This window comes from Lagopus muta, chromosome 24 (genome assembly GCF_023343835.1).
Source record: "Lagopus muta isolate bLagMut1 chromosome 24, bLagMut1 primary, whole genome shotgun sequence".
NCBI classification, from domain to species: domain Eukaryota; kingdom Metazoa; phylum Chordata; class Aves; order Galliformes; family Phasianidae; genus Lagopus; species Lagopus muta.
Genome location: NC_064456.1, coordinates 2,095,938 through 2,116,389, shown reverse-complemented (window position 1 = coordinate 2,116,389; position 20,452 = coordinate 2,095,938). Strand labels below are relative to the sequence as shown.

The window sequence follows — 20,452 nt, the reverse complement described above, 5'->3', positions numbered from 1 at the left end:
TGGGGTTATGCAGTTGACTAAAGAGAATTCTCGAGCTTTACATTTTTAATGCTCCTCGCATTTTCTCTGCTGCAGCGGAGTTTTATCCAAAGGATCTTCTCCCTTGAATAGAAAGGGCAGCGTGGGGCTGTGAAGCATGCCCGGCCCTTGCAAATCAAGCAGGGTTTCTGTCATTGCTGCCCAAGCTGGTTCATTTATTTTTTTAATTATTCCTTGCTCCTTCAGGATCCTTTTTCCACCTTTTCAAGAAGAACAGGAGCGCCAGCCTCAGCTGGGCTGCTTCTATTCTCTGGGGCTCATTCATCATTGTCTGCTGCCTGAATGGGAGGCAGAGGGTCAGCCTGAAAAGCCTCAGCGTTACAAACTCCTCCGAATCTGTCAATGGGTCCCTTCTGGGTGTGGGGGTCCTGGCAGCCCGACCCCCCAGATGCTTTGTGTTTGCAGTGTGGGGACGTGGGTGGCACAGGGATGTGGGTGGCAGAGGGACATGGGTGGCACAGGAATAGGGGTGGCACAGGGATGTGGGTGGCAGAGGGACATGGGTGGCACAAGAATAGGGGTGGCACATAGACATGGGTGGCACAAGAATAGGGGTGGCACTGGGATGTGGGTGGCACAGGGACATGGGAGGCACATGGACATGGGTGGCACAGGAATAGGGGTGGCACAGGGATGTGGGTGGCACAGGGACATGGGAGGCACATGGACATGGGTGGCACATAGACATGGGTGGCACAAGAATAGGGGTGGCACTGGGATGTGGGTGGCACAGGGACATGGGAGGCACATGGACATGGGTGGCACAGGAATAGGGGTGGCACAGGGATGTGGGTGGCACATGGACGTGGGTGGCACAGGGATATGGGTGGCACAGGGACATGGGTGGCACAAGAATAGGGGTGGCACTGAGATGTGAGTGGCACTGAGATATGGGTGGCACAGGGATATTGGTGGCACAGGAATAGGGGTGGCACAGGGATATGGGTGGCACTGTGATGTGGCACTGGGATGCAGTGACATGGGGCAGTGAGAGTGGGCATGAGGGGACCAAGCAGTGCTCAGGACATCCTGCACAGCCCCATTCTCCTGATGAGTAACAGACTGTTGGACATGGCATCGTCATGGTGTGGCATGAGCCGTGCAAGGATCTGATGGTGCATAGGGATCAGGACTGAGTGCCCCAACCCAGGGGTTCCACCATCCCCACGGCCCTCAGCTCCAGCCCTTCCCTCCCAGATCCCCATTCTTGGGCTCCTAACAAAAAGCAGCAGCACAAAGAGAGGCGCAGGGACCCACCGCTATGCTGAGAGGCATTCAGAGCCAGAGAGAGACTCATTGAAGAGCCTGTTGTCAGTACTTGTGAGCTCCAGAGGTAGCAGTATTTCATGGGGCTGCTTGGCAGGTACCCAGCTGGTTGGCAACAGCTGGGGAGGGGGCAGTGAAAGAAGTAGAATTTGCTCCTTGTTGGAGCTGTGGGTCTGGATGCAAAAGTATTTCAGACACTGAGTGGTTCTTTGATAACTTTGTGCCCATTTCACAGGTGGGATAAACTGAAGCTCTGTGTGTTACCTTGTCTGTGTGGGGCTGGGAGGTGATGTGGGGTGGGCAGGCGTAGGGCTGATCACCTGCGAGCTGTGCAAGTGCTGCAGAGGAAAGCAGGGAGAAGAGAAAGGTTTTGCTGCAGATAGCATTTCTGGGAGTTGGTGCTGTTTTATTTTTCCTTAAGCCAAGCAGCCTTGCGTTTGCATCGCCGCGTTTTGCAGCTGTTGGCCCATCATTAGGGCTGTGCTTTGGGGCATCATTTTCTCTGCTTCAAATGGACACTGAGTGAGGGGGCAACGCTCTCAGCTGTGCCCCATCGTGCTGTGCCTGTGGTGCTGTGCTACCAGAGGGGTCCCAGGCTCCTTGTCCACGGGGGGCTACGAACCAGCACCAGGCACTGCAAGCTGTCCTCACATCTGTCCCGATTGCCCCCAGTTCTATAATAGGGGCTGAGGTTGGCTTTCATCCCATCATTTTTCACTGGCAGAGAGATGTGCCAGTGGGAGGTTTTCCACTTTGAGGATTTTAGGGACCTGTCTGCTCGTGCTGTCGGAGCTGCCCTGATTTCTCTCCCTTCTCCCTGTTCCCATCCAGGTCCCCTTGGATGCTCCAGGTGATGCCCCAGTTCACTTTCGCTTGCTTCTGCGGGCTGCATGGCTTCTGCAAGATGAAGAGGAAGAAGGAGGAACCCAGTGCAGAGCAGGAGACGGCGGTGTGAGCAGCTGGGACAGGAGTGGGACATCGGAGCTGCTGGGGGACATTGGCTGTCCCCTCTCCTGTTGCCTCTATAGGGATCCCTGTGCTGCAGAGGTGTGTGGGGCAGAGAGTGTTGGGGGGCTCAGCATGGGGCTGAGAGCTCCATCTGCCCTAATGCACTCAGCCTGCAGCTCTGCTCATTTTCTCTCTGCAGACATTTGCCTGGCCAGGAGGGAGCTGAAACATGGGAGTGCTCAAACTGGGAGGCACCAGCCAGCATTGCAGACATTATTGGGGTGCTGCAGCCATCCTGCCACATGCACTGAGCCCTCTGCACCCCAACAGCTGCAGTCAGAGGAGGATTCCCCACCGCCCTGCCCTCACCCCAGCACTGCTCTGCAGACAAACCCTAAAAGGGTTTCCGAAATCCGGAGCCAGCCCATGTCCTGCATGGATTAATAGTGCTGGGGGGTGGGCTGCCTCAGGGTGGTAAGTGCTCTCACGGCTGCAGAATTGGCTGAACGTACAAGCAAGCTCTATTTTTAATGTATTTAATTATTATTTATTAAGTTTTTCTCAAGCAAATGTCTGGGACTGCAAGAAGCCAATCTTCACCTCTCAGCCATGCCTGGCTCTGTAGCTGCAGCACAGCAGAGCCTGTTGGGGACAGCAAGCACACCACCAGGCTCGTGCAGGGGACACAGTGGTGGTGGCATTCATTCCTGTGCCACTGAGCAACGCAGTCCAACAGGAGCCGGTTCGTGGTTGGCACAAAGGCCAACAGCCTCCAGGTGGTGTCACTGGGGGCTCTCTGCAGGGACATTTCTGGCACAATCGTGTCCTCCAGAGCAGAAATCCTTAAGTTCTTCCACCTGCTGTTTCCCTTCTCTATATGCAGAACCCAATCACAGGAGGATGAAAGCGATGCTCACGGGTACCAGGCAGGAGATGCTCACCCCTAGGGCTGCTCCTGCTCCCACTGCCTTCGCCTGGCACTGTGGCTGTTCCTGAGGCCCCCTGGATCCCCATTTCCCCTCCACCCTCTCTGTGCATCCTTCCTACCTACAGTTAAAGCCATACAGGAGCTCCCCACATTCTGTGCCTTTCAGGGACTGTCCTACAGATGTTCTCCAGCAGCCGACCCCTGGTGAGGGTCCCCACAGATCTGGGGACATTGCTGAGGTCTCAATGTCACGATGCTGGGCTCCAGCCTGCATCCTTGGCCCCATTTATACCCAAAATTCAAGATCTCATTTCAGACACTGGAGCCTCAGTGCTGCCATGGCCAAGAATTGAGAAAAGCAGGAGGGACAGCTCGTGGGGAAGGGTAAATAGTAGGGGAACACGTCTCTGGAGCAGGGGGCATGGACTGCAGCAGCCTGACACCCCCTGGGAGCTCCCACAGAAGGGGCTGAGCAAACTTAGAGAGCAATTCCCCCCCGCCTTGTTAAGCAGCTCGACTTTCCCAGGGCTCTCAGAGCACATTTGCACATGACAAACAGAGCCGTAGCCACCAGTGACAGCTGCCCTATGGAGATCTGTTGGCTCAGCCAACACCCAGAACCAACACGGCCAGTATTTTATTTTCTCATCTGAAGGATTTAGGACAAAAAGCAGCCAGAAGTGCCAAGAACAGAAGGTGCAGCTGAGGAGCTCTAAATCCTCTCCGCTGCTGCGTGCCTGTGGGCTGTGATGGGAAGCAGTGGATGGATGCTGGCTGTGGGATGGCAGCAATGCCTGGTCCCTGTGCACCTACCCCAGGGTTGGGGGCACTCAGAGGGCAGTTTGTTTCTCCCCTCTCTGAGCTCAGGTGATGTGAACTGAGTGATTCCCTGCTGGGCTCCGGGTGTTGGCCAGGTGTCCCTGCCTTCATCACCGTGGAGCTCAGCAGATTTCAGCCTGGCAAGCACAGATCAGTGAGAAATGCTGTGGTTAATGCAGGCTGTATTGCGTCCTCTGGGAGCTCTGAGGCTGCAGCAGCCTTTTACTTTGCAGTGCACACAAGAAGCTCCCAGGGAAGCTGAAGACACCAAGGTTAATGCTGATGCACCCACCTTCGGGTTCAGCTGTTGGTGCCCCACTCCTGGGGGCACACAGTTGGTTCCCCCTAGTGAAGATGTGGGGTGATGACCCCTCTCAGGGCTCTTTTGGCAGCAGGGTGAGATTCAGGGAGATGATGGGCAGCTTTTGCTCAGTTGGGTTTCACAGAGGCTAAAATATAGCTGTGGGTTGCGGGAGAGGTTCGTGACCTCAAAACCCTCACTGCTAAACCTCTTAGACTGCAGATCCATCACAGTTTGGCAGCAGAGGATGTGCAGCTAACAGATGCTCCGAGGCTCTGTGTCAAGCTGGATGCACAGAGAGCATCCCTGCAAAGGATTCTGTGCATGGAGGGAGTGCTCTGAGGGCTCCTGGGTGCTAAGAGATGAGCTGGGAACTCTGCTGCAGGCTCTGCACTCATGCTATGCACTCACTGTGCATGCTCTCCATGGCACATGCATGCAGCACACACTGCACATGGTGCATGCCCAGCACACACTGCTCTGTGCACACACTATGCACACACTGCTCGTGCCATGCACACCTGCATTGTGCACACCACCACGTTGCACACTGGTGTGTGCAGCAGCTCTGTGCTTGCTCAGGAGCACACCATGGTTGCACACTGGCAGCTCTGTGCCTGCTTGGGCTGCCCCTGTGTCTCTAGTGCTCCCATCCCCAGTGAATGAATGTAGGATTTGAAAGCAAGACAGGCAGATGCTCACCTACACCCATTACATGTGCATGTGAAAACACAATAAATCAAGCAGGTGCAGCCTGAATGCTCAGGAGCCCGAGCTACAGTTATTTTTACAGTGAACTTCCCACCTCCCTGCACGGATGGAGCTCTCGGAGCAACAATATGTTTTCCACCGTGGCTCCGAGCAACATGGTTTGCTCCTGGATTGACCTCTATTGTGCTCATAAACGGCTCGTGGTGCTTTTTGATTCCCCCATCATCATGCCTTGACCTCCAGATTTATGGTGAAGGTCCTTTCAGCTGCGTATTGTTTCCCACCAGGCTCAGCCTGGCTCTTTCTGTTGCCAACCTGCCAGGATGCTGCACTCTTCCTGCTGCCACCTGACGATCCTGCAGCAGTCAAAGTAAAGTTGTGAGGCTTTTTTTTCTCCTTTATTTTATTTTATTTTATTTATTTTTTTCCATTGGCAGCATTTTAACAAGGCTGGGATGCTTCTGAGACTGCGAGGGCTGGGAGCTGACAGCTCTCTTCAGAAGAGAAACGCTCTCCCTGCCTCTCTTTCTCTCTCCCCCACATTTGCACAAAAAACCCCAGGCGTTTTTATAAGCTGGGATTTTGCTTCTTGTTCAGGATTTCCTCTTGCTCTCCCGAGCGACAGACACACACACACACACCGCCTTTGGCTCATCCACACTGCTTTTGCTTCTCCCCTCCAGAAGTGGCTGCACTGCAGCAGCTATATCCTACCCACATTGCAGGCAGTGCACACTCCTGTTGTCCCTCAATGATACCCAAACACTTTTCCAAGACTTTCCCACCCTCAGGTTGCCCGAAGCTGAGGCTGCTGAACCACCCATGAGTTGGCTGCTGGGTGCTGAGCAGCTCCCAGTCGTGCAAAGGGTACAAAGTGCAAGATGCAAATCATGCTTTCCATTGCACGCTCTGTGTGCACTGCATGACATCTATGCTGTGGCTTTCCAGGTTTGGGTTTTTTTTTTTTTCCTTTTCTTTTTACTGTTGCTCCTTAAGAAGAGGAACGCAGCACTCCTGAAAAATGCATTTCTTCCCACCAGCAATAATCCTCCTTTAATCCTATTTACACCAGGGAAAACATCCAAGCGGGGGTGGGTGCAGAAGGAGGGTCCCCATTGCACTCAGACTTTGGGGATGGATGGACCATAGCTCAGCCCCTTCCAGCAAACCCAAGCACTGCCCACATGGCACCTCCTGGTGCAGCTTTTGTGAAGGGGGGGGGAGAAGAGAAGGGAGAAAACCCCATTCCTGAGTGCATCTGTGAGGTGTTTTGTCAGATCCTATACAATTCCCTGATTCCCCCCTAATAAACCTGCACTGATCTCTGCAGTTGCTGCACTCACATGGAGAGCTCTGCGGTGTCTATGGAGGATCAAAGCATTCAACCTCTTTTTATTGTCCTTCCCTTTTATCCCACTGCCTGGATTTCATCACGAAAGGGACCTACCCAGACTTGTTCCTCAGGAGTCTCCCAGCCTCAGTAGCCATAGAAACCAGCTATTTTTAGTCTGTTTTCATGATGCCAGCAAATGACTTTTCTCTACTTTGGAGAGACAGAAGACCAGGTCAGCCCCATGCATGGCAAATGCAAAGCTGTGCATCCCTTTGAGAAGATAAACGTGGCATTTGCAAACACGTATCAACGCACAGAGCAGGTTTGTACTTATTATATTTCCTATCTGGACAAATTATTTATGCAAATTTCTAGAGTGTGGATTTTATCGACCTTTGGAGATCAGGGTTTTTGCTATGCGACAAACCTTGTCCTTCCCCGAGTTGGTTTTCAGCCTTCTTCATACAAATGAAAAAAGTTTTGGAATCCGACCACCTGGCAGCGATGGGATGCAATGGGCAAAGCCCCTCCAAGCAGAGATGGGGACTGTTCCCACACAGAGCACACCAGGAGATGGAAAAACACACATCCCAATGGCTTCTGCTCTGATGGCTCTGACTGACAGCAGCGTACTGTGAATTCTGGATGCACATCATGACTGTGGTTTGCACTGAAGGACTGGTCTGTTGATCAGATCTATTCTGTTCTGTTCTATTCTATTCTGTTCTCCCCCCTCCCCTCCTTTCCCCTCCTCTCCCCTCCCCTGCTCTCCCCTGCCCTCCCCTCCCCTCCCCTCCCCCCCCCTCCCCTCCCCTCCCCTCCCCCCCCTCCCCTCCCCTCCCCTCCCCCCCCTCCACCACCCCATCCCATCCCTTCACTGATGAGTTTTGCTCCTGGAACTGCACGTGTTTATGCTCATTTGTACAACCCCAATTCCTGCACTTGAAGCCAGCACTTTCCCAGCCCGGCTGCGTGAGCACAACCAAAGGCAGCCTTGGCGACTGTTGCAATAAAGTGGTTTTATCATCCCCTTCTGAATAATGGGCTTCATTTCGGGTGTGCACGTGCGGCCCAGATCCGGAGGTTTGAGGGGCAGCGGGTTCGTTGACAGTGAAGCAGGAGCACGCAACCTCGCGCTCAGAATGGGGCTCTCTTTTTCGGGGCGCGGCCCCTTTAAATCTGCGGTGCCGGCGTTGGGACAGACCAAGGCGGGGGGGTGTCCAGGGGAGGGGAGGGGTCACGTGGGCTCTGCCCGGTGGTGCGGGGCGGCTCCTCCCCCGGCGGTGGTACAGCCCGAGGGGGCGTGGCCAGGCGGGCGGGCGGCTTGAAATGCGTTCAGCGGCCTTGCGTGGCTCGGGGGGTGATGGGTGTTAGCGGTGCTGGGGGCAGCGTTTGGGAGGAGAGGCGCCGAGCTTCCGAGGGGTGGCAACGGAGCCCTTTGGGGTCTTTCCGATAGCGGGAGAGCCACGGAAGGGCGGTTGAAAATTTAAGATTGTGCGCATGCGCGGGGTGGAGCGTAGGCTCTTGGGGGCAGGCGGAGAGTCGGCTTTCCGGGACCTCGTGGCGCAACGGTAGCGCGTCTGACTCCAGATCAGAAGGCTGCGTGTTCGAATCACGTCGGGGTCACCGTGTTCCCGTGGCGGGTTCACTTTTTTTTTTTTTTCGCTCCAGAAGAGTGTTTTCTTTGCTCGGGTCTGAGAGAAGGAGCAAAGCTTCGGAGTGGTTCGTTTTCCGTTTGCTGTTGGGATTTTAATTCAGACAAATTAAGGCAAAGCAATTGCTTTTTGGAAGTGTTATCCACAGCCAATGTGCTTCCTGGAACTCTGTGGGGTGGCTGCAGCATGGATCCTGCTGTGGGGTTAGGATGAGAGTGGAATGTGTCTGTTCACAAAAAGTGCCACCAAAAGGCTTTTCTTAGTGTGCTAATGCGTAGTCAATGCAGTTGTTTTTGGTTTGTTGTAGAAACAGAGTACTGCTATTGAGCTGCATTGCTTCCTTTGCCCTGCTGTGAGCTGGCTGCACTGAGCAGAGGGAACATCTGCCCTTCAGGGTGTATTTCTATGCCCTCTTTTCTGCAAATCCATGCATTAAAGTGAGCAAGTATCCATCACTGCTGTGGCTTCTTCCTTCAGCCCAGGGGTCACAGCATGAACTGCATGATGCTCATGCCTCTCCATGAGCTTTCCACCCCCCGTGCATTCACTCAGACCATTCCTCCGATGCAACCTCTCAGCGTTGACCTCCTGCGATGCTTTGGATGGTTTCAACTTCTGTTGAAGCATTTCCCCTTGGAAAGGTTTATTTCCCATTCACTTTTCTTTGGTTGCCGTGGGGAGCGGCGATGTCACAGTGGGGAAGGGTGGACTCCATGAACAGCACAGCTTCCTGCTGGCCATGTGAACAGGTAAGGGATGTCCTCTGGAGTGCTGCCACCCCAATTTGGGTGAAACTCATCTTCCTGACCTCCCCATCCCTTTCATCGCAGTGTTTTTGCTGGAGGTGTCGTGGATGCCTCTGCCTGGGATTTTGGGTCCTTTGGGATAGGTGCCTGCCTACCTGGAAATAGTGAATGCTGTCGAGGTGGTTGTGATTTATCATGTCCTGATTGCTGTACAGTGAGCAGAGAGCATTGCTCAGACTGGAAAGGTATAAAAGGGAGATCCAGAGCCACGTAAGGGGAAACAGATGAGGTGTGTCTTCAGGCAAGATCCCTGCTCCTTAAGCCAAGCAGTCTGTGCTTGCTGGGGTTTGTTTCCACCCCTGTTGGGATGGTGCATCTTGTAATAAGAATCTGATCACAGGCGACCGATGCACGAAGGAGCAGCTGTTGCATGCACTCATGCACAATATTTCAGTGCCAGAAGTGATTCGTTTACTCTGTGCAATATATATGGAAATGTGCTGCAGGAGGATGGCTGGAAATATCCAATTTTATTCATAGAGCTCCAACAAAGCTGATCTTTGGTTTGTGGATTGTATGTGCTTTTCCTTTTATGCTATGTCAAATAAACAGGGGCATCTGACTTAGTTCTGGTAGAATTGCTTGGCTGTATTTAATCTGTCTCGATGTGCTGCTTTTAGACTGACATATCTGAATGCAACAGCCTCAGCACTGAAGGCATCGACTAAATGAGGGCTGCCACAGGGAGCTGTATGGAGAGCAAATGAAATCCTGCTGCAGGAGTATTGGGAATGAGCAAATGGGTGTAGAATAATGGGAATGGTGGGGGAGGACAGTCCATCCCCAAGGTCTTCAAGCAAACCGAGCTGGAAGGGATGCTCTGTGCTCCTCCATGGGTGGGGGAAGAGGCTGGGAGAGCTGTGCCACTGGTCCAGTGGTAAAATGGTGGGGCAGGAATATGAAGGTCTGGAAAACTGTGTGTTGCTTTATTCAGTTTATCTGTTATTGCTAATTACTCATAGGTAATGAGTTTAACCTGTTTAATTGATAACGTGCTACTAAATCTTCATGAGGATGTTATATAAGGAAGCGTTGAAATCTTTGGGTGGGATCTGATGGTTAGAAACCATCCCAGCAGTGGCAGTGATCCCAAAGTTGTCCTAAGTACTGGATGTGATGTGAGAGAGGGGAGCTGCTGGCAGATGTCTTTCAAGCAGGGGCCACCATCTGTGCTCTGCTTCTTTTCCCCAAAAGCTCTGCAGATGGGAGAGATGTCCAAGACCAAATGCAATGCACTGATAGGACGACAGAAGGGCACTGAAGCTGAGCGTGACGCAGAGGAGCTCGATGTGCAAAGTGAGTGGTGGTGATGTGCAGCCACACCAGGGCCGGTGCTGTGTGTGCATTGCGTGCACTGCGGTTGAGGTCACGTGGAATGAGACCTAAAGGGTGATGGTTTGGAGTGAGAGGGGAGAGGCTGAGCCTTCCCCAGGGGCATTTGGTGGCAATAAGCTCGGGGTGGGGAGGAATGAGGTGTGCTGCTGCTTCTATCTGGCAGGCAGGAATGGAAGGCAGCAGAATTCCAGCACCATACTGCATTCTGAGGGATGTATCCTCATCCAAGGACCAACTGCAACATATTCCTGAGGGTCCAACGATACGGAATAGCAGCTGGGATTAATTTATTTTCCAGTTTGGAAGGGGAGAGTAAGATGTGTGCTTCAGTGAGGGGGGGGTGAAAACAAAAGCACGGCCTTATGAAGAGGGTTGATTGGACCAGAAGTGGTATTCACACTGATTTTCAAACCCCAAAGAGAACAGAGGCGTCTTTCCACTCCTGTATTTGCTCTGTACTGGCTGACAAAGCAGCTCCCTGTGCATTACATGAGATACAACCCACTGGGAGCAGCCTCTCTTTGCAATGCTGTCACAGATCTGCACGCTGCTCTGTTGTGTCTCCTTCAGACCAAGCTGTGCTCTGGGCATAGTTCTTACCAGCAGTTCTGGTGATGGCCAGCAGGCTGCCTGCTGGAATGCATGCATTTCTGTCCTGCCTGGGAACTCCTATCCAAAATGAAGGTGTTTGGGGTAACCTGAGAAGACGGTTTTCTCTTTACTGAGGTGGAACATTCCGTGTTTTAATCTCTAAAAGCCTTTTTAGAAGTTCCTTAGGATTAAACCCCGCTCTGTCCCCACCTCTCCTTTATTGCAGGGCCCTTTGAAGTTCTCTTCAAAGACGAGAGCAAACTTCCCATGTATGCTGCAGACTGGAATGAATATCCAGCTTTGTTGGAGCAATTAGCGTGGCGGGGCCATTTCTGTTGCACTTTAAAGAAAAGTTCCCAAATCCTGAGTGGTTTAGACATGTTTTGCCCAAAAAACACCCACCCAACAACCCACCGTGAATCCAACAGCTGTGCACTGAGCTGCTCGGATGGCTCAGCAGCTGTCATAACAAAAGCAGAGCCTCAAACACAGCCTCTTTGTATGGCCATTGAAAATAAGGGGAAGATTGCATTCTGGTTGTGCTGTGCTGGGCTCAGGGTGGGCTGAGTGGTGTTTGCTGCTTTGCTTGGGTGATCCCCAGCAGATGAATGGCTCTTAGCCACTTGTGGATTCTGGATCTGCTTTAGGTGGGTGCCTGCTTGAATTCTGGTGGCACGTGCATGCAAACCCCACCTGCAATCAAAGAGTATTGCAGGGATAATTAAACAATGCCATTTCTAAAGTTCCCCAGAGCTGTGGCTATCAAAAGCATCGCGTTATGCAACCTTACTACAGATAGTTCAGGCTCATTTGCTTGCATTTGAAGCCCTTCTTTCTTTCTCCTCACTCAGACAGAAACACTGAAGTAACCTTTGAAACAAAGGACTTCAAAGTGACAGCAGGCTGCCTTGCTGCCAGCAGTGAGGTAAGGAATCTCCCAACACATGAATGTTTTGTGTGTGTGTGCAGCTAAATGGAGGAAATTGCAAGTTGATATCAACTGATGTTCATTGTATTAGCTCATGACAACTGCAGCAATTACCTCCAATCAGCTAATTATAGCATCCTTCTATAGCCTGAGCCTGGTTTTGTGCTGTCTGCTCACCAGCCTGGGTATGAGAATAAGCCAAGTTCTCTTCTGCAATACTGACCGCTTAGATTTAGCACTGTGTTCAAAATTGGAACCAGCCACTGATGCATTCATTACGTTCTCTATGTTAAATAATTTTTCTTACAAGAGATTCCACAGTAATGGCAATCAGTGCCAATTAGTGGCTGCTGCTTGCATCTTAGAGCAAGTGGACACTTGGCTGTCTAGTGCATGATGTCCAGAACCCCTCTGTGACAGAGGGATGTGCTGCTCTCCATGTGTCCTGGATAGAGATCTGCTCTGGGTGCCTGAGGGGCTTTTGGGCTGCAATGGTTGGCTCAGGGCTGGCCCTGCTGTTGGGAAATATCCCCACCTGTAACACTGTGGTGACAGTTATTGGCATGTTCTCAGTCTGTCTTGATGCTTCACACCTGGGAATGGCTGAAAGCCCTGTGGAGCTTCTGTGCATGAGGTGGGTTGTGGGCTTGTTAAGATGATGGCAGAGGAAAGTGATGACGTCTCTCTGCTTCCACGCATCCCCAAATCGTAGCAGGGAGTTTAACTTGGATTTTCACCTATTTGCTGCCTTCTGATTCTGACATCCTGGTGGTGATTACTGAAGGGAGCCATGTCTGTTTCTGGCTGCAGAGCATTCAGTTGGGTTTGTGCTCTGCTGGGATGCTCTCAGAGCCTTCAGTTCATTGGGTTAAGAACAGAGTATGTATCAGACAGCTAATTAGTGATAAACTAGAAGCGATTTTGGTGATTGCTTTATTCCTCGCTTATGGAATGCAGATTAATTCAGACTCTTAATTACATACCTGTAAATCAACTTTGCATTGTGACTGTATGCATAGACTTCTCGCAGGTGGAAGAGCTGTAAGAAGCTCCTCATTTAATCAGTGTGATTAACAGGAGCTTGGGCTGTGTTGTGTGGCACTCAGGACTTTGTGGTAACTCGCCACGATAAACCATAATTACAGCCCTATCACCTGCATTAATGAGTCTGTGTTGAAATATTAACAGCTGGAGCAAATACTGCTGGAGGATGCGTTCATAGAACCCCTGAGGTGGGAGAAGAGCTCCAAAATCATCTCATCCATCCAGCTGCTGGTGTGCTGGTGCAAGGGCAGCTGGTGGCAGTCCCCATGGTGGTCCCAGGGCAGTGCTGGGACATTGTGGCACTGTCACCTTACGGCAGCTGCTTGCTGTGTTCCCTCTGCCACCAAACGCTTCCACCCTCAGGCTGATCCGAATGACGTTGAGTCATCAGATCTCATTTCATTTACTATTACAGCATTCCAAAAGTGCTTCCCTTGGTCTCTAAGCCTTGCATCTTATCAGAGCTCATCTCCTGTGAGGTTCACAGTGCGGAGTTAAGACCTTGAGTCAGCTCTGAGCCATTGAACTCGCACACAGGAATGCTGGCAGGGGAACCAGACGTTCCCCTCAAGGCATCTCGCTTCCTTCCCAGCATTGTGTGCAGCCCAGAAGATGCTATCTCAAAGAAGATGACACTCCCTTTGAAGAGAAACCCTCTGGGAGAACTTTCTGATGTATTTGCAGAATAAATTGCTCTTTGTGTAGAATTGAGCCATGGATCCTCTTGAGTGAGGAGATCTTTGTGCACGGGCGCTTGCATGTGCAATGTTAAATGTAAGTGATTGATGAGGAGCAGTATCTGTTTAGGCTTCAGCCCTGGAAATGGACCCTGTTGCATCATGTGAAAGATAATGGCCTCATCCTGCACAGATTTAGCCATCATCAGCCTGTGGCATAGGGTTTGTGTCTTGCTGGCAGCCAGGATGAGGGGATTGCAGCAACAGAGAGGCCTTGGAACACTGGTGTCACAGGAATGGTGATTACAGCACTGTTCTCCTTGCCTACAGATGAGTTTGAGTGCTGTGATTAGATGCTGTGTCTGGAGGCAAAGCACTGTTCTTGTGCATTACTCGTTGCCTTGTGCAATACAAGCAGTGTTTCTTCTTGCAGCAGGACAAGAGTACAGCAGCTTACTGAATGCCAGTTAACATTCCAGAGGCTCTGTGTCAGACTGCAGGCAACCAGCATTGCTTTTAACCTCATCTCTTTGGTGGATTTAAGTCCTTCCATTCACTCTTCAGGAGGTTCCATGGTGTTTCTTAGGTCTGGGCACTGTTGCTGTTAGACTCCTGTGATCAATAGCACAGTTACTTCTTTGTTAATGTTGTTCTGATAACCCCAGGACCTCAAAAGATGGAGCATTCTCACCCTTGAAATTCAGGTGGCTTCCTTTGTGGCAATCTGCAGCTTGTGTGGTGGCCTTGCTTGCTAGAAATAAAGCCCAGTGCACTGAGTCCACTAAATCTCTAAGTGTAACCTTCTTTCTTTCCCATTAGTCGAGTGGAACATCTAGTGATGGACAGGATGAAGATGACCAGGATGAAACGTGCTTTGCTGTTTCTATGTCTCCCAAAGGAATCAGGTAAAGTGCACTTAATCTCTTTTCCTCTTGCTGTCAACCAACCTCTGCTTTGGTTTGTTTTTACCTTTTGGAGAAGCTCACTCCTGGTTACCCATAGAATAACAGCCTGGAGGTGCCTTTCCTCCCCTAATGGTTTCTGTTATAGCCTTTGTGATGCATCCAAAAGGTAACACCTTGGTTCTGTAGGGTCAGTGATGAGAGCTCAGGTTCTTGAAACCCTGTGTCTGTCTGTCTGTCCTTCAGGACCAGCAGGAAAAGGCCAAAGATAAAGAGCAAGTTGTCACCGGCGCAGAAGAAAATGAGACTGGTGGAAGAGGAGCCATTGCTACCAATAGAGGCTGCAGAAGCAGCAGCTCAGGGAAAGGAGAGCAGAGCAGAAGCAGCACGGGAAGTGATGGAGCAATGTGAATTGTCTGATGTTGTTGTGCTGGTGATCGTCATCCTGGTTGCATTCATGGTCTTCATGCACCTCTCTCTGGCTGTGGTGGTAACGATCTGCTTCTGAGCTTCAGCCTGGGGAGAAAGAGAAGCAGCACCCATGTCAGCAGTGAGGGCAGAACTGAAGAGTGCATTTTCTTTCTTCTTTTTTCCTCCCTGCGATGTGCAATGAGTCTGGTGGTCAATTAAAGGGCTGGGAGAAGCATTAGAGGTCAGTGGTTTGTGTGTCCCTGGTGTCTGCTCCACACAGTGGATCCTATCTGCTGTTCCTCCTCTGAAGCCTGGTTGGCTTGGAGCTGGGAGCTGTGTGTGGCTTGGTGTTAACTGGGCTGCTCTAGGTGGGGTCACCAAGGTTGGAAAAGACCTCCAAGATCATCCAGTGCACCTACCACCACCATCTCTCCACTAAAACCACTTAAAAGAAGGCCAGCTACCAGAGGTGATGGCAAAAGGCGCCTTCAAGAGGTTGCCCACCTACTGTTGCCTGTTGTCTTTGAGAAGGTAAAGCTTCTCTATGCTCTGGTTGTATTACAGCTGGGGAAACACCAAGCTGGGAGGACAGGCATGAATACAAGCCATGAAGGTTCAAGGAAGGGGTTAACCACTCTGGGCAAATAGCTTTGTCCCTTCAAGTCTGGGAATGTTACTGAAAAGGGGGAATGGTGACAGTGCCCAGTGCTGTTATATTGGGTCTTTGCTTTGGTATACAGTTGTTCCTGCTTCCTTCTCTTACAAATAATGAAGTGCAGTAAGAGGAAGAATTAGAGCAAGATCCTGGCCACGTGAGGTGCTGCAGCTTAAGCTGTGCTTGGAAAATAACCTCTCAATCTGTTGCTTGCTGGGTTTGTTGGAAGTGACAGCCACAGCCTCGGGCAGTGGTAGCAGCCCTGATACTGTGGCCAGTCCTGAAATGAGGTCTGTGCCCAGCTGCAAGTCTCATTAGAGTTGGATTTCAATTAACAGTGCATTCCTTAATTCAAACTGGGGGGAGACAGAGCTTCCTCCACCCACAGAGGAGTTCTGTTTGTGCCAAGTCTCCTCCAGCTCCCTGGAAAGGAGTGAGGCAGCGTGGGATCCTGCCAGAACTGAGTAGGAACCCATCCTCCTTCCCTGGGGAGCGAGCCTGGCATGTGTTGTGCTTGTTCATTTCATTGAGCAGATCACCAACACAAACATGGAGTGGTGCAGAGGTGGTGAGCTGTGCCCCATTCCACCTCCCAGTTTCCTGGGTTGCCAGACACTGAAGCTGATGGTTGGGGGTATCTGTCACACCTGTGGTATCTCAGCTGGTTGGAGGGTAGCTATAATGTGATAACTCAGCTTGTTTTCTTGGCTAACAGCAGTGGATCAGGTGCAAAGTAAGGAAATAAGGTTGCAGTGCCTCTTTGTTCTTGCATGCTGTGTCCTAAAGGAGCTGTGGAGGGAGGACTGCATTGGAACTATTTGTGATTGTTCTGGTTTGCTTTAGGCACCTCTAAATACAGTAATTTTTCCCTATAAGGTGTTTTTTTTAATGTATTTGGTAGGGTTTGAGGCCTTGTAATGCCTGCTTTTTCCCCTGTGAATCCTATGGGGTTGCTGATGCCCCATCCCATGGCCCCCCACTGCCCCAGCTCTGCTGCTGACCCATCCTGGGGACACATCACGAGCTCTCCTCCACGTCTCTGGCTTAATGCACTGCAACTTTCTCCTCCAGAGAGCTGTCAGCAAGGATCCATGCCTGGAGGAAACAGCTTGGGCAGAGGAATGACAGCAGAATTGGTGCTAAATGGGGAACAGCTGAAGTGCTGCAGCACCGAGGTCAATTGTAATCAGGTTTACTATAGAAGAGCTCTGTGTTCTTGCAGACACCCCCAGGATGGGCAGGAGCTGGGCTGGAAGAGTGGAAGCTGCAGAGGATGAGAGGTGGGGTCTGATAGGTGAGAAGATCTTCCTTCACTGTTGGCCTTGTTCTGCCTGGGGGTGGCTTTGCTCTGCTGCCATGGTTATCTGAGCAGCTCAGAATGCAACCACCATCCCTCCTGGCTTTGCTGGGCTGTGCAAACACTGCTGGAGAACCTGGGGCAGCCATAGAAGTGCTTGCTGGGTTGGGTGTGAATGGCTGCAGGTGGACACAAACTGAGCATCATGAAAGCATTGAGTGGTGGAACCTGGAATAGAACTTCCAGATACAGTGAGAACAATGAAAGCACAATGATAAGAGATTCATGTGTTTGCCTATAAAATTAGCTTAGGGGATCAGCAAAACAGAAGGAAGGAGATGCTCTGGGGGAAGTATTTCCACGTGGCAGCCTTTGAACCAAAGCATCTGAGTTTCTGACAGTATGAAACCTTATTAAAGCACCAAATACTTTACATTGAACACATTTAGCCCCCCCAGAGGTGAGGAATGTTCTCTACAATCTAAATGAACCCTTTTGTCCGTAGGAATTAATTTACCAACGTGTTGTGTTTCTGCTGAACCAAATCAGAATGATCCCAATGCTTTTCTCCCCCTGTGCCCCTTTCAGCCCTGCTCCTTGCAGCCCTGCTGAATGCTCTGTCAATGATTAACCCCTGCTTCCTTTGAAGCCTAGAGAACAAAACCCACAGTCCAAAGTCCCTGTGTTTGCTCAGGCTCTGCCCATAGGCTACAAAACCCCTTCAGAAACTCCTCTGCATCACCACATCGGGCTGCTGGGGCCAGCAGGTGGGATCTCCCATTGCAACGCACGCTCTGAATGCGAAGGGATGCAGCAAAAGCATCGCTTTGCCTCCCCATCCTGCTCCCTGCAGCTGATCTCCAGCCTCACTGCAGGCTCTTTTCGCAGCAGCTGTCTGTTCTGAGTGCCTGGTTTCTGAGATGGTGTCTCCTTGTGTTTGTCAGAGGGGCACACGCAGCTGGTGGACTTCTCCCCTTGGGTGAAGCGTTGCGATGGAGAGATCCTGAACCTCCCAGCTCCTGTCTGCCTGCATTACAGCGACTCTGTGCTGCGACCAGCTCAAGGCCCCCGCGGGAGAGAGAGCTAATTAATTAACTAGTTAATGAACTGTCAGGATGCCAGACCTCTGCAAGAAACGCTGGGCAGACTGACTGCTGCCTCCAGCCCTGCAGTGTCCAACAGCCCCAGGGTGATGCTGACACCCAGGTGTGCGTGGGCAAGCACTGCTCCCATTGCATGGATTTATTGCCTTCATCCCCACAGCTGTGATTTCTTCATTGGTTGGGTTTGTAGGAGTGCTCTCTGGCTTTCTCCCTGTCTTCCATCTCCTCACATTCATCACCACTTACTCAGATACATGCATGGCCTGGTCCCATTGGGAGCGTTCACTGGGTGCAGCTGGCTCGACCCAGAGATGAAGGTTAAAGTAAAACATCACGTTTTGGTTTATTTGTGTCACCAACAGGAATTCCAGCAGCCTTCCTGCCGTTCCCATGGCAACAGCTGTTGGCTTGCAGGAGCTGCTCCAGGTTCCCAGCACTGCTGCTGTTCCTTTAACACTGACATCACCTTTATCGTTTCCCAAGCGTGTTGCAAAAGTTACCTCTCCCCTTTTGCAGCACAACTCTGGAGTTTCCCTGGGCCATCGCCATCCACAGGGACACAAAGCTGTGCAGTTGTCCCCGCTGGGAAAGCATCCACCTTGTTTTCAGCTTGATGATGTGTCACGAAGATGAAAGGATGTTTGCGTTGGTGTTATTGGCATCATCAAAGTGGGACTGGTGCTGGTGCCCTGAGCCAAGGCTCTCTTTATCCCCCAGCCCACCATTCACGTGGAAATGCCTTTTCCTTATGGGAAGGCTTCCTCTTGGAGGCAGGATGGAGGGTTGCACTCATGTGCCCATTTGCACACCCCAGATAACACCAGTGCCCATCCAGCATGGATGGGAACAGACATAAAGCTTTGGGCTCTGTGTTACCCCCAACGTTTGACCTTTGTAGAACTTTGGAGAGGGCTCAAGAATCACAAAATGGCTTTGGTTGGGAGGGGCCTTAAGGATCATAGAGTTCCTACCCACTTCCCTGGGCAGGGTTCAGCATAAAGACATTCTCTATGGAGATGCCTGTATGAACTGAATTGAGCAGGAGCAGGATATTGAGGGGGAAAACCCCAACAGCTGCTGATAAGGGCTTGAGTGGGCAGCCTGGCTTAGAACTGCAGCAGTGCCAACACTGGTGGTTGCATGAGAACGGCTCAAAAAACTCCAAGTTTGCTTTGAACCAAAGCAGCAGCAATGCTTTTTCCCTTTGCCCATCCCATTCATTTCCATCAGCTTGCAGCCTCTCCTTTCCTTCCCCATGAAAACGAGTTTCCTGCAGCTGCATTCTGGTGGTGTGAGATTTCTTTTTGCACTGTTGCTTCCCTCTGGTTGTGAGCTCGCAGTCTGCAAACTCACTGCAACCCTTCCCTCAGCTGCTGGGCTGACCTGCAAGCAAGCTGCTGACTGACAACAGCAGCCCACAAATACAAGCAGCCAATAATAGCAGGCTGTTAATAGTCCCCCTCCCTCACTCATTAAAACACACTTCCATGAGATCTCTTAAAATTTCTTGGGAGGTAAATGCCTCTGTAATGAATGTTGTAATGGTAGATAGGCCCCGTGCTTAAGATTTTTATTTAAATGTAAATTGAATCCTCCCACTGGAAAGCTAACAGCAGATTAAAATAGCTGGTAGGAGATGAGAGCTTGCTTTTATGTAGTCATTTGAGTCAACTTCTTGTGGATTTCCTAATTTTTCTTGTTTTACAGCTGGAGCTGCTTTAATGTAGTTTCCTATCTGGAGCAGCATGAGACAACAGTGGGGGCAAACCTGGGCTGGATGGCCATCAGCTGAGCTTGGGGTCAGAATTAGGGGGTTTTCCAAGCAGAGCTGAGCTCCAAACATCATGAGGTCACCTGTAGGGATGGTAAAACCCCCCTATGTCAGATCACTGCTGCTCCAGGATGAGAGCTGAGGCTCTTCCAGCTCTACAGGGCATGGGTCCAAAATTGATGGGACGTACATTGGAAGGATCTTTCTCCTGCTGATTTGGCTCAGAAATGTTTTGTTTTGTGGTTTGGGGTTTGTTTTGTTTGTTTGTTTTTCTTTCCTGGAGTCGGAGTTATTATTCTGCATCAGCTTCTGGAGAAGAATACAGAAGAAAATCAGGGCTGCAAAAGCCTTTCATGGACCATCAGAATGGGGAACGTTGGCTCTGAGAAGTTTGGGGCCCAAAGTTCCCTACATCCCACTGCAGCCCCACATCTCACTGCAGCCCCTACATCCCACTGCTGCCCCTACACCCCACTGCTGCCCCTACACCCCACTGCAGCCCCTACATCCCACTGCTGCCCCACATCTCATTGCTGCCCCTACATCCCACTGCAGCCCTACATCCCAGTGCTGCCCTACATCTCACTGCTGCCCTACATTCCAGTGCTGCCCTACATCTCACTGCTGCCCTACATCCCGGTGCTGTCCCTACATTCCAGTGCTACCCTACATCCCAGTGCAGTCCCTACATCCCACTGCAGCCCCTACATCCCACTGCAGCCCCACATCTCACTGCTGCCCTACATCCCAATGCTGTCCCTACACCTCAGTGCAGCCCCTACATCCCAGTGCAGTCCCTACATCCCACTGCTACCCTACATCCCACCGCTGCCCCTCCATCCTTCTCGTTTTCTCTGCCCACGGAGCTGATCGATGCCCACAGATCAGCCGTCCCCAGCTCAGCATCCATCCCCGCTCCATCTCTCCCTCCT

General features: G+C 51.3%; 2 protein-coding genes and 1 non-coding gene across 9 annotated transcripts in view; all 3 read left to right on the top strand.

Moving 5' to 3' along the window:
- Positions 1-7,130, top strand: part of BLACAT1 (BLACAT1 overlapping LEMD1 locus) — a 30,092-nt gene extending 22,962 nt beyond the window's left edge. For all 5 annotated transcript variants that reach the window (XM_048926179.1, XM_048926180.1, XM_048926184.1 and 2 more), the window contains 2 exons: positions 2,137-2,352; positions 2,453-7,130. In XM_048926179.1, the coding sequence (XP_048782136.1) occupies positions 2,137-2,260 (124 nt within the window). In that variant the 3' untranslated portion in view covers positions 2,261-2,352; positions 2,453-7,130. The remainder of the gene's footprint in view (positions 1-2,136; positions 2,353-2,452) is intronic.
- A 559-nt stretch (positions 7,131-7,689) lies between these two features.
- Positions 7,690-14,929, top strand: LOC125684130 (uncharacterized). 3 transcript variants are annotated; one of them, XM_048925985.1, is made up of 6 exons: positions 7,690-7,988; positions 8,308-8,749; positions 10,001-10,102; positions 11,584-11,657; positions 14,201-14,286; positions 14,530-14,929. In XM_048925985.1, exons 3-6 carry the CDS (start codon positions 10,009-10,011, stop codon positions 14,789-14,791), a joined length of 516 nt encoding a protein of 171 aa, XP_048781942.1. In that variant the 5' UTR covers positions 7,690-7,988; positions 8,308-8,749; positions 10,001-10,008; the 3' UTR covers positions 14,792-14,929. The 3 variants fall into 3 exon arrangements, with proteins under 3 accessions (XP_048781942.1, XP_048781941.1, XP_048781940.1); XM_048925984.1 differs by having other exon boundaries at positions 7,690-8,067; XM_048925983.1 differs by lacking the exons at positions 7,690-7,988; positions 8,308-8,749 and having other exon boundaries at positions 8,761-10,102.
- TRNAW-CCA (transfer RNA tryptophan (anticodon CCA)) lies at positions 7,900-7,971 on the top strand. The gene has a single exon. It is a non-coding gene; the product is annotated as a tRNA-Trp (tRNA).
- Positions 14,930-20,452: the final 5,523 nt, after the last annotated feature.

Excerpts from the sequence above, each read along its gene's own strand:
- LOC125684130 (XM_048925983.1), top strand. The coding sequence starts at position 9,862 with ATGGTTAGAAACCATCCCAGCAGTGGCAGTGATCCCAAAGTTGTCCTA. Across the intron at positions 10,103-11,583 it reads AGAGGAGCTCGATGTGCAAA|ACAGAAACACTGAAGTAACC; the intron begins GTGAGTGGTGGT and ends CTCCTCACTCAG. Across the intron at positions 14,287-14,529 it reads ATGTCTCCCAAAGGAATCAG|GACCAGCAGGAAAAGGCCAA; the intron begins GTAAAGTGCACT and ends TCTGTCCTTCAG.